General features: G+C 38.8%; 4 protein-coding genes across 4 annotated transcripts in view; 2 read left to right on the top strand and 2 right to left on the bottom strand.

Annotated features, from left to right (window-relative positions):
* Positions 1-2,242: 2,242 nt before the first annotated feature.
* SARC_08668 (hypothetical protein) lies at positions 2,243-5,782 on the top strand (the record flags this gene model as incomplete). Its single annotated transcript, XM_014297350.1, has 6 exons — positions 2,243-2,342; positions 2,487-2,633; positions 2,770-3,345; positions 3,416-3,506; positions 3,662-4,103; positions 5,372-5,782. Coding segments are annotated over 6 exons (1,767 nt in total), but the record flags the coding sequence as incomplete, so codon positions are not given.
* A 1,404-nt stretch (positions 5,783-7,186) lies between these two features.
* On the bottom strand, positions 7,187-7,456 carry SARC_08667 (hypothetical protein; the record flags this gene model as incomplete). Its single annotated transcript, XM_014297349.1, has 1 exon — positions 7,187-7,456. One exon carries the CDS (start codon positions 7,454-7,456, stop codon positions 7,187-7,189), a length of 270 nt encoding a protein of 89 aa, XP_014152824.1.
* A 2,264-nt stretch (positions 7,457-9,720) lies between these two features.
* On the top strand, positions 9,721-10,364 carry SARC_08666 (hypothetical protein). The gene has a single exon (XM_014297348.1). It carries the CDS (start codon positions 9,878-9,880, stop codon positions 10,265-10,267), a length of 390 nt encoding a protein of 129 aa, XP_014152823.1. The 5' UTR covers positions 9,721-9,877; the 3' UTR covers positions 10,268-10,364.
* SARC_08665 (hypothetical protein) overlaps positions 9,793-13,516 on the bottom strand; it is an 11,431-nt gene continuing 7,707 nt past the window's right edge. The window contains exons 11-12 of the mRNA XM_014297347.1: positions 12,931-13,132; positions 9,793-12,758 (exon numbers count right to left, since the gene is read on the bottom strand). Of these exons, the coding sequence (XP_014152822.1) occupies positions 12,574-12,758; positions 12,931-13,132 (387 nt within the window). The 3' untranslated portion in view covers positions 9,793-12,573. The remainder of the gene's footprint in view (positions 12,759-12,930; positions 13,133-13,516) is intronic.

Here is a 13,516-nt window from a genome sequence, read left to right as displayed (position 1 = left end):
GTATGTATGTATGTATGTATGATATATATGTATGTATTGATGTAAATATTTGATGTCTATGTATATATATATATTTATATATATATACATATATGTGTGGGTGGGTGTGTGTGTGTGTGTGTGTGTGCATATGCATATATATAGGTACACATATGGGTGTATTTGTATATATATATATATATGTGTGTGTGTGTGTTTGTTTGTTTGTATGTATGTATATATCTATGTATAATATATATCTATATATATATATATATAGTAGGTAGAAGCAGTCATACATACACACATTCATAGAGTATATATGATTGCTAATTCTTTATATGCATACATATATGGTTATAGAGATACACATTTATATATGTGCATACAAATAATAGCATATCCTATAAATATACAACCAACTACAATCATGTAGATTCATATATTTCTATCAACTCTGTCAGAACAAAACCATGTTGATAGAACAAGAATTCAACCATACAGTCCGTCGGGCAGCGAAAATGTGTCCCATGTGAAACACAACTAAATATAGTACTAAAAAAATGCTCTATAGGTATCGATTGTCGAAGCCGAGCTGACTCCTGTGAATGTGGCTGCTGTCTATCTTCGCTTTACTAGTCATCTTGCTAATAACACAGGCGATTATCGATGTCCAATTGCGAGATTTGTCCTGTCATAAAAAATCAACTTGTAAATAGTAAAATACATATGTACACACATTGACAGATCCTGGATTTTGAAATTCGACGAACAGGCTATATGTAAATAAATTCTGCATATGTATGTTGCTCTATTTTTTTTTCTGCCGTACATATGTGCATATTCATACTAATTGATCAGTACGTAGTACGTACTATTTACGTACATGTTTTAGTAAATATTTATTTTCCGTATGTAGGCCCCTAAAATATACATAGAGGGCTATAAAGTATACACTAGGTTTTTTGTTTATATTTGTATTTAAAAAAACCCCCGCTGTCAAGTTTGAAGTTTGAAGTTTGAAGAAACAAAATACTAAAATAGATTGCTCTTTGTTCTCATGTGATGTCTCTGAATAGTGATTAGCTGAAAATTGCTGAAACAACTCAAAAGAGCAATCAAAGTATCTCATTTCACATCTGGGGTGTATTTACTATTTAGAGTCACTAAAGTAGAGTGCAGAGTTTAGACTGTTTTTATTTTGTTCTATATTTCATTATTTATCCTCAACCAATTCCATTTGAGTTTTGATTGCTGTCTGTAGTTCTGCAGTCTGCTCGCTGCGGTGTTGTGACTTGTGTGTTCTTCGTACATGTGTATTTTTAACATATTTTGCTCTCTGTTTTGAATTTGTCCTCAACCAGTTCCATACTTCCATTTTGATTCGGCTGCGTTCTTCGTAACAACACTATTATGAATTTATGAGCTCCTCTCTTGGAGTCTTGGACTTGCACACATATGTGTTTTTAACTATTAACGAATTTTTTTTGTAAAAAAACATTTGTATACTGTATTGAACAGTGTGAGTGAACAACTGAACACATTGTTCGGAACTTCGGATGTTCAATTGTCATGCATCTATTTTGCCTGGGATTGTTGAAATTACTTGATATCGCAACACGTGCTGCATGTCGGTATGCTTTTACTAATAGGCTTTTAGACTTTAAAGCTTTTGTTTGTCCAATTTTAAATCAAACAAAAGTTGATATTTGAGCTGCAGTCGCGTACTCTGTACTTGTGGACGTCCTATTTGATTTTGAACTACGAATAGTCTACATAGCTTTCACACATGCGTTTACAAGGTTTTAGGAGGAAAAAATCCCTTAAAAAAAGTGCAGTCTGTGTGCATCATAACAATCTTCCTTTTGAGCTCAAACCGACTACTTACTAGACATTTACATAGTAGATATAGGCGAGCTCAACTCTCGTTCACATCACAGAACAACACAGACTGAAGGCAAGCCGCCAACCCATAACGATTACCACAATGTTCATCAGGTATACGATGCTTACGGCAGTTTGCTATCTCACTATACTTAAAATGTGCTGGGCGCAAAGTGTTTTGAACTTCGAGATTGGGTTGAAGACTCTGATCCTCTCCTCGGATGCATCGTTGGCCAAACTGCCGATAGAGATGGCGTAGGTAATTCTCATTCACAAAATGATATATCGATTATTTATATTAGCGCTTTGCTGAGCCAGCTAATCATTCTTCAACAAATATCCGTATTCTAACCTTTGAGCACATTAATATTTTGAGTAGGCGTATGGAGTGAATTATGATCTCGTATCGCTCGACGCTCAAGGTAGTTTGCAAATTGAACTTCTTGACCCCATCACGTCAATACCAAAATACAACTCAAGTATGTCTCTGCACCCCAAGCTAGTTTCTTTTTGTTTGGTTAAGGTTATATCTATCGAGAATAATTGTTCGCTATGTTTTTTTATTGACTGGTCTCTGCAACAGAGTATAACCTCATTCATACTTATTTTTTTTGCATTTAAAGTTATCCAAACCCATGCAAGATTGGCGTATTCTTCCAACGGTAATTGGAATAGTAACGGCATCGGGGCTCAAAAAGCTATTCTGGACGACTACTGTGCGAAGTATGACGTGAGGAGAGTAATGCTCAATTCAGGCCCGACACATCTCGGTAAGCGCAATCTCAATTCTTCACTTTGGATATCGCGTGTGTGTGACCCAAAACTATACCTTCACTGCAACCAATCCAACTATTTGTTCCAATCTACACAATCCTGGAACCTAATTTTGTGTTCAATTGCACGTAGATGATGACGCGATAAACGGACTCGACGGACGGTTAAGCACCGCAGCAACGACAGTGGCCTTCGGTGTGGAGGCTTCGTTGGAGGGAATCAATAACGCTGTTCAACCAGGTGTGGCTATGAAGGTCGGCCACGAAAACGAGTTCACGAATAACCGCTACTGGATCGTCCCAGGTTATCTAGATGATGCTTTAAACACGGACAAACATATCCTACCGTTGCTCAGTATGTACTTCGAGGTGGCCAGTACGGACATCGGAAAGGTGACAGAGCCTGTTGGCGCTATCTCGACCGCCTTGGGAGGGGTGATCCATCGTAATGTTGTTTCCGGTGTAGAAATCATGTATTTCTTCTTCACAGCGAACACCAACGGCCTACTCGGCCCCGCTCTCGCACACTCCTGGTTGCCATGGGTTACGAAAGGTCTATTTATGGGTCAACGGAGACTCCTGCTAGACACGCAGATAGATGACTTCTATCTCGATACCAGAACATACAACTCGGGGCCAAGGTACCGTAACACAGCAACCGACTATGAATTCCACGCTGCCGAACAGGATAGAATCAATGCCGCAAGCAGTGCTGGATCGAACTTCAAGATACAAATGGCGTTCAATGGCAACGCGAAATCTACACATCGCTGCTACAGTGCTTAATGCATATTCCCATCCGAACAATTGGTCGCCAAATTCCATCGTGACCCCGGGAATTTCGGGTCTGAACTACACCGAATCCGTTAGGTATGTTTTCCTTGTTTGTCGGATCTACTTCTTTCCTCTGTTTGGACGTGAAAGGTGGCTTGCTGTCTTATAATCAGAAAGATCCGAGATTTTGTACGGCGTAAAATATCAACATTACACACCAATACCTTTCCCCTCTATCCTGTGATGTACAGTGCCATGTTGGAAGCCGGACACCGTTTTGCGGTTGGCGACAACTCGCGTGCAGACCTAAAGCCTGAGAACCCCTGGCACCCCTTTGTGGCCCAAGTGAAAGCCGGTGCAGGTGGCAAGCTCCTGACCGATCTAGAAAAGACATCCTTCGAAGACAATATGGAGCGCTTGTACGGTCAAAGGTCTATATATGTTATACCGAGAATGGCTACGCAGATATACTTCGATGCTGCCACCCAGCAACAGTTGCGGGATGAATTCAATAGCTTCTACGGCCCTACTTGCTACGGCTATGATCAGAGTGCATCGGCAACAGACGGGGGGTATAAGTGCAGCGTGGATTCGTGGAAGTACCCGCGTGACTTGACAGCAGCTGAGATCATTGACATGGAGGGCATCCGCACGGCGAGGAACTTGTTACTGTTAAGAATCGACCCTTACATGGTATGTGGTTCGATGCGTATATCTTATTATATCTCGTTATGTATTGGTCCGCAGGGATAGGAGATACGGTTTCTTGTGGGGAGTACATAATGAATAATTGCAAGCGGAAACTCATTCGGTCGAACCTAAAATTCCATGAAACGCGAGAAGACGACTGGTCATAGTTAAGCGATGATCCGATCTATAGAACGCCAAGTTTAAAATGACTTTTTTGTAGTATACATCGATGTTGACGTCTTTGGTGTGCATTATTGCGGGTTTTGTAAAGTACCACTTGGTTCAGACAGGAGACTAAATATTTACATTTATTATATATGTATATGTATATATATATATATATATATAAGTATGTATATATGTACATATATATATACAATTAGCAATCATCCAAATACATACATAATAACATTTATGAATATATCAATCTATAAATGTATGTATGTATAAATGTATCTGCCTATATATATATAATATATTATAATAGAAAAACCATATTTACATACATACGTACATACTTATTCCCATACTGTATTCATATATATAATATATATATATATATATGTATGTATTTATATGTAAATATATATATATATATATTATATACATATATTTATATATTATATATAGTATGAATGTATCTGCCAATTTATATATATATACATATATATATATATATATGTTATAATAGAAAAACCATATTTACATACGTACATGCGTATTCCCATACTGTATTTATACATATATATGTATTTCTATGTATATATATATATATATATGTATGTATTTTATATATATATGGTCATACACACACACACATATATATATATATATATATATATGTATATGTATATGTAAATGAATACACAGAGTTGTATAAATACATATACAAAAATTGAGACAACTGCGATAAGTTTCTCTCATGGACAACTTGTGCTAGTAGCAATTTGTAATTCGAGTGTTAGACTAAATAGCTACATTTGCGGCAACATTAGCCAATTCTCATGTGCTTTATTTGTGCGTACAACCTACCCCCCTTATATCCCGGTAATATCTGCGTGAAGTTGTATCACGTCCCCATTTGCGGCAACATTAGCCAATTCTCATGTGCTTTATTTGTGCGTACAACCTATCCCGGTAATATCTGCGTGAAGTTACATCACGTCCCCGTTTGCTGTGTTCATGTTCCAATATAGTGAAAGCTAGGTAGGCAACTGAAACATCAACTTCACGCACTTACTTTACGCACATTCAATCTTCCAACATATCAGTTCCACCAAGCCAACCTCGCCGTGTCCGAGGGTGTAAGTTTTCTCAGCCTGTGGCTGCGAGCGGTGACTAAGTGGATAAACTCGTACGTGAGCTTTCCCATCGTCACGTATAAGATGGACGATTTAGGCCTGTACTTTCTCAGGCGCAAGTACAGAGACGAGTGTGGGTTACAGGCGACTGTCACATACACTGGCGGCTTACCCGTGCGTATGGCAGTCTCTGCCCAGGGCAAGTGTTCAGCGGTGGTCACCCACTCTAGGACACCCGGCTCAGAACTGACTGTACCTCGCATGAGAGGCGTTCAGTATGGCGAGTATGACACCAACTACTACCTACCTATGGCTGCGGACCGTACGACTATAGTGCAATTAGGCTTGGGTGAGTGCGATAATACCTGTCTCGCTACGTGAGTGGGGGCCCTGACGCTGATCTATATATGTGTATAGGTGCGTGTATCTACACACACGCATGTAACGCTGATATACATATGTGTATAAGTGTATGTATCTATCTACACACACGTGTATATATACTACACAGGTAGACCCCGGCGCTTCCCGAGAAGGACGTGTAGTCCAACTCGGATGATAAATTCTGCGCCATAAGTGGAGCTCTGCTTCTAACTTCTTCCAGAGGATAAGTTGTGATACTTGTAAGGACTCACCTCTAGAATGAACACGCCAGGCTGAGGCGAACACCCACCCACATCTCCTGAGCAACCCGAACCAACTGGGACCAAACTTAAACTTTGCAGGACACCCGCTCATGGGAACGCCGGATATAAATCGCGCACAACACAAGAAATCGATAGCAATTCTGACAGATAAGTCAGGCTATCAATTGCTATGGAGATAGAACAAATAGTGCAACATCTGGCAATTGACGTCAAATATCTGACGGTTAATAATAGCACGACATTTGACTATGGATAGCAAAAGGAACGTATATTATTAGCTTGCATAATATCCAAGTATCAACAGCACATTCGGCGCGTCAGAAGCGCGCATAATACATATGTTTTTATATATATATGTATTTATATATATATATATGTGAGTGTATATATTTATATATTATTCTATATTTTATTATATATAGAGTATGTATATATATATATCCGTGTGTGAATGTAATAAATATATATATATATATAATTTTAAATTTATATACAAATATAGTATAAACAAATACATATACATGGACAATCATATATATATATATCTATTGTATTTTATATTAATGTGTGTGTATCTGTATATGTATCTATATATGCATTTGCATATATCTATATGCAATTATGAATATTTGTGAACAATTACGCATAATTGCAAGTTTCTGCATATGTATATCACGTAAATATCTCCCATACGCCTCTGGATTCTGTCATATTAGAATGATATAATAAAAGTGTATTTTAAATAGACATAGGTGTACATAATGTTTTTGTGGTTGTTTTTGTTTAAAACAAATAGGAGAAAAACATTACAATAGAGAATATGTACTGTATCAGTGAAATATAAATTAAAAAAAGATAAATTACGCTAAATACAAAAGCCATAGCTATAAATTGAACACTGGCGCAACAAAATAAAATACAAATATGTACCTATTTATATACTGGGAGTTTTCGACATTTGACTCTCCTCTCTGAACAGCGGACAGTCACTGGACATACTCTGTCCGTGTTAAGTGATGAGTCTGAACTCTGGCGACTGGCGGTTTTAGGGTTTTGGGCCCTGGCTCTATCTCTCTCTCTACTACTACTAGTAGTACTAGTAGTGAAAGGAGTCTGAGAGGCCGACAGCCGCCATGAGTCAGGGTGCGCCTGTCGGCCTGTACCACTCGCCACTCTCGGTGTGTCGGTGGGGTCGTAGACTCGTGGCCTCTTGACCGCTTGGCGCCTCGTGGGGACTGGACCACTCTCTGGAGGCTGGGCCACTCTCTGGAGTCTGGGCCACTCTCTGGAGGCTGGGCCCCTGGGGCTCTGGAGGCTGGGCCCCTGGGGCATTGGGGACTCTGGAGTCTGGAGTCTCGAAAGTGGACTGGGGAGTATGGACGGTCAGACGGTCATCATTCAATCTCATTATCTCATAGATGGAGAGGACGAATATTGTGCTTTATGAATTTTGAATTCATAAATAGCTTCCTTCTTCATAGCATTCGGTTTTTTGAATAAATTAGAAGGCTATTGGTCCTTTTTCTCGAAAAAGAACAGAAGGCTATGTTCATAGCCTTCTGAAAACTCTTGAGCAATACTCATAGCCTACTAATTGAACACAATACTTTGTGAAAAAAAGAAGAGCAAAAACGAAAAGTGGTACGATTGTTTTAAGGTATGACACACAGGAGGCAAGTGAAGAAATAAATATATATATAAATTTAAAAAGAACAGGAACATTCTCATGAATACTATATTTTTTTAATGGTGAATTTTTGATTCGTCAGTAGGCCGGTAAATACTGCGAGAGCGTGAGTCGTGACTGTGTAAAAACTATCACCGTTAATAGATTAAATACACACTGTAGTTGAGAGTAAATACACAATATGTATTTTTTCCCCTATTTCAATTTTCAATTTTTCATAGCCTTCTGTGTTTATTTTCTAAGAAGGCTATTTATGTATTTATTGTCTGTACTACTGTAGCCTGAGAGTCGCTCTTTTTCTCTCTACTACTAGCAGTAAATACGTATTTACTCTGTAGTCTGTACTCAGTAGCTGACGGAGGAACACATATTTTTCGATAATAAATATGGCGAAAAATTGGCATATTATTATTTTAAAATAATAAATATGCACAGAAAACGTTAAATATGAAATATGAAATATGATATGAAATTTGGAAAAGATACGTAATACGCGTGTTGATTTCAGGAATATGGCAAAAGTAATAGTATTTGGTATAAAAAAATTGAAATACGTCATATTTAAAAATATGCCATAAATATGCCATATTTCTGAAATATGCCATATTGTTTTATAAATATGCCATATTTCTAAAATATGCCATATTTCTGAATAAGGCATATTTAGGAAATATGCCATATGTACAATATATATTTATATTTGCGAACCTGTTTCCGCTCGATGCATGTTGACCACCTTTTTCAATTAAGGTGGCAAATTGTCACCAATTGGAAAATTGATTGATTTCTGGAACAAAAAAAGGTGGCAATTTTTTTTTTCCTGTTTTAAACTTGTGGTTGAAATACTGACAAGCAATCACATATCATATAAATATACCAGTCAAACTCATTGATCGTTAGTTTATTTGACTTATATACAGTGACAATATAAGACCACATGCCGAAATATGCAACCCCCGTGCACAGTATTCAAGTGTAACTTAATCTGTACATCTTCCTGCTTCACTGTTAAATGATCTCTGTCGAGTTCTATGACTCAGAACAATAACATTATAAAAATGCGTGTTTAGATGTCATATAACTCTTGATTTATTTATTATATAGACTATAGACCATTTACTTTTTTAGTGTACATAAACCAAGTGTAAGCTTCATATATATGTTCATACTTAGTAGATTACTATGCTACGTTGTGCATATGTGTTGTGCATACACAAGGACTGTTTATCAATGTGTTTGTAACTTTTAGTATCAACTATCGTCACCCATACTAAATAGCAAGCTTTGTCAGTACATAATATTAATATGCTCTTAAAAGTATATTATGTGGAAATATAGGAGAAATAATAAATATGAGGAAATTATACATGAGAAATAATAAATACGTAATATATATATTTTTAGAAAAATAATAAATATGAAAAATGAACGAAATATATTTTTAGGAAAATGATAAATATGAAATATATATGCCAAATTTTTTTCATAAATATGGCGTATTTAAAAAAAGGGTATTTTAAATATGTACATATATTTGTATTTCCTAAAATAATAAATACGTGCATAAAACGTTGAAAATAATAATATGCACTTTTACGTTTATTTGTATGTGTTCCTCGGTCAGCTCAATAGTCAGTAGTAGAGATATCAGTTTTCAGTGCTGTCACTTGTCAGTTGATACTGTCAGACTGTCAGAGTGTCAGTTGTCAACTGCGTTAATAAGTCTCAGTGGCCCTGTCAAGTGTCAGCTGTGACGCTGTGTGAATATTTTGTTTATTAAAACAAAATACTCTCCCTACACTCGATACATTTCTTTTTGTTTTTTGTATAAGAAAACAATATCTCAGTAAATATGTATCGAGTCTTCTGAGATCTCAGACTTCTCAAGCTCCAGTATGTATCTGATATCACAATGTGTCACTTCTCACATCATTATTTACCTCATGTGTGTGTGAGTAGTTTTTCTGTGTAGAACTGTAGTGTAGTGTAGACAGAAGGCTGTAAATAATCACCATAAATAGTCTGCGACAACACAGTCTATAATACATTTATTTGCTATAAAATAAACATCGAACAAGACGACGAGCATATTCTAATTTTTGTTTTTATATTAAAAAATAAATAAAAATAATATCAGACAAAATGTCAATGATGAATCAACCCTCGTTGACGGATATCACCGTCCAGCTCATGAATAATATTGACAACATCGATATCGAGAGGATATGCCAAAACATCGAGCAATGTATGTCTATCTGTAGAGGTGGCCGAACTGGATGTTCCGAGGGCTTCCTGTGCCAAATTAATCATGTACGTTTCCATAAAAATGTGAAGAGGGCTCGCACATATTCAGCCAGCCAATACGACAGGAGTGGGCAGTGCGACGACGAAACAACTATACGAGAGAATGACGAAGGACAGCGTGTGGTCGAGAATTTGCCCGAGATCGCGCGTGAGTTGAACGAGTACAAAACGAAAGAAATGGCGATTCATCCCATGAGTGAGCAGTATACTGCATTATGTCCTTTATGATACTTGCTAGTCCGTAATTAAAGAATATGGGTTTTAAGTTTAAGAATATATTAAAACAGCCCTGATGTATGACTGTATCCCGTTTGTACAGATGCACGATCGCTTTTTAGCTGTGTGGCTCAGTTAATTGTTATTCACTTGCTAGAATATAATTAGGAATACAGCTCACTTAGTTGTGTTTTGTTGCATCGATTTCCTTCATTTTAAGAGGTTTGACGACTCCTGTGCACATACTTCAGGTTTTGATATTCGCACGCCTTAGAATTTAAGAGTCGTTGATGGACTCATCATGCCGAACAATTACATCTGGTGCAGATAATACTTTACACAACTTGCTTGTAGCGGATTAATATATGGATGCGATATATAGGTTGAGTTAAAGGAAGATCTAGTTCATCGTTGCTATGGACCGTCATGTTGGGAGTGTACATGAAGATCGTGCATGAGCGACGCGCTGCCTAAACTAGAGAATTATCACTCATCTGAGAATCTGATCCTGTAGCTGAGCATACGTATACAGATACGGGTTTCTGTTCTACCTGAATGTGCTAGTTCGCTACGTTGGGTGTTTGTTGTGTACTGTGAGCTCCGAGGCAAGCGGAATTGCCCGATATCAAATAGGGTGCATAACCAGCTAGCACATCACGCAGATGGCCTCTCTCACACATATTAAGAATACAGAAGCGCATACAAACCCATCGAGTTGTTAGCTACATACTGGGGACTGTTTCGATTTCCAATTCTGATCAGCATAAGGATATTCATTATATGGGCGAGCATATTGCAGAGCTGCATGCACATGCCTCGCAATCATGAACCTGTATCTTTTACCGCATGTTTAGGCTTCCCCAGATTCCCATCGACTGGATATGGACAACGAGATGGCTTCTAAATTCAGGACGCCAAAAGTGACAGAATTATATTCGGAACTGTGTTCACGCTCTCATACATCTATCTGTATCCTTGGAACTACGAGGCCTTGGCAGATAGAAGTCGATTGCTTAGTGGTCCAATAGACCGTTATGATGTACGTAGCTGAGTGTTAACGCGCACCTGCAGAACACGATCGCACGGACATGTATAAATATCCGTTCTGATGTTTTTATACCACAACACAGTCCCATGATTCCAATCCACTGGAGAGAACCGAGTGGACATCGTTAGCTATAACGCCGATGAGCAAGCCCGAAACGGTGGTGAGAGAACGGGTCAACTCACATCGAGCCTACGATGCGAAAGCCAAGTGTGACAGGAATACGTAGGATATAGCTTGGAAGTCACGACCACCTGTACTAATTGCAGGTAGTAGACGCCGTAGCCACGCACGCATAGGAGTTCGGGATGATACCTATTTAGCTATATCCTATAGAGTCCATATCTATTTGAGATGCAAGTATGACAGATTAGGCCACAAGCGCAGGTGTGGTATAACCACGTGTGTATGCCTGACGTGCTGCACCCCCGTATGCATACTCAAAGGGTCCTAGACTGTGGCACGACCCCTGCAACTACGTTCTGCAACATTCCCTTGACAATCGGTCTATCTCTTCATCACTGAGCAGCCTGTAAAATGGGAGTATTCCGCCTGTAAACTGTGAGTATTCAGCCTGTAAACTGCGAGTATTTATGTCCGCAATGTGCGTCACCTTATTCTCCATTCTTCTGTGTAAGTGCTGCGTCGTGTCCGTTCTACGCTAATCCGCCCACTCTCTCGATACAGCGCTCGTCCCACTCAGGCAGTACCGCACAGAGACTGGAGGCTTTCTGTTACGTTGACTATACCGCGTATTAGAGTCAGAAACGACATGCACAATAGGTGTATTGAAGCCTTTCCACACACTTGATGCACTCGTCCGTACTGAACTGATTTGGGGATTTGTGTTTGGGATATGTATATTTGGTCCACCAGTCGTATAGCTTATGCAATTCTCCGTTCATGTGTGTGCACGCGCTTCCAACACATATAATGTTGGTGCATTTACAGTCAATGGCAGGAATCAACATGAAGACTACCTGGTTACACACCATACATATCCAATGCGGGCTACTAGTTAAGGGATAGAGCTCGCACGCAAATAGAATATTATCCGTTGGTTATGAGCACACACAAAAACATTGTGAGGCACTGTCTGCCTATATCAGATATATATCGCGAAACAAACAACCCCCTAAGTATGCGTCCTCACAATATATATATATATATATATGTGTGTGTGTGGATGTGTATATATATATATAATATATACATATATATATATATATATATATATACATATCGGAACAAACAACCCCTTAAGTATGCGTCCTCACAAGCTCAAGAACATATCCAACTTCAACCCATCGTCCCATGCTGCGCTCCACTTTGGGTTCTTCGAGTGTGTGTGGTGGCCTGGAATAGGTTCACCCTCAAATGTGGTGCCTATAACCTCACCCTTGACCCTGTGAGTGTCTGTGCTGTGTACTTCGGGCTCGAGGTCACCATCGGCAACTTCTACATCACGCACGAATCAGAAGAGCATCATGGGCAGAAGGTTAGCCGGCTTACATCCGTAATTTGTCAGCAAACCAGTGCGACATCAAATCAATACATCATACAGTAACAGTGAGACACTCGATATGGTACACTACACAATACATTTCAAGTTAGCAGGTTAGAAACATACCCTGCTGTAGGGGCCTGGGCGGTCGGCTAGAAGACCCCTCCGAACTTCGGGGTGCATTTCTAGAGCCACGTGGGTGAGCCCGTGCTTCTTTGTGTGTCTTGCTACCTCCATTGAACCGCATGAATCCGCTCGATGGGGCAGAACCAACGTGCAGATCTTCCACGGCCATGCGAGAGCATAGTATACCTGCATGCGTACGCCTCTGTGTGCACAACACGTTAAGTGAAGCAGGAGCTCGTTATCCACAGTACGTAATGTGGGCTTGTGCAACAATATGCGGACAGTGCCAGTGTTGCATAGATTGTCGTCTTTAAGCACTGCGTAATGCAAGGAGTCATAAGCGTACTTAAGAGATTCCATGAATTGTAAATAACATACACGAGAAGCTATCATGGGTAGACTCCAAAGGTCGATCAATATTCAATTCTGTAGTGTGCCAATAGATATCAGCAGCAAGGAGTACAACATTGCACGTAAAAAAAATCATATTTGCTTGCATCTAAAATACACAAACGTTCATTTATGTATATATACATCAATAGGTATGAGTATATATATATATATATAAATCGGTATGAGTATATAT

The sequence above is a fragment of the Sphaeroforma arctica genome (genome assembly GCF_001186125.1).
Source record: "Sphaeroforma arctica JP610 unplaced genomic scaffold supercont1.800, whole genome shotgun sequence".
NCBI classification, from domain to species: domain Eukaryota; class Ichthyosporea; order Ichthyophonida; genus Sphaeroforma; species Sphaeroforma arctica.
Note: the sequence above shows the minus strand (reverse complement) of the source record. Positions and strands in the feature narration are given on the sequence as shown.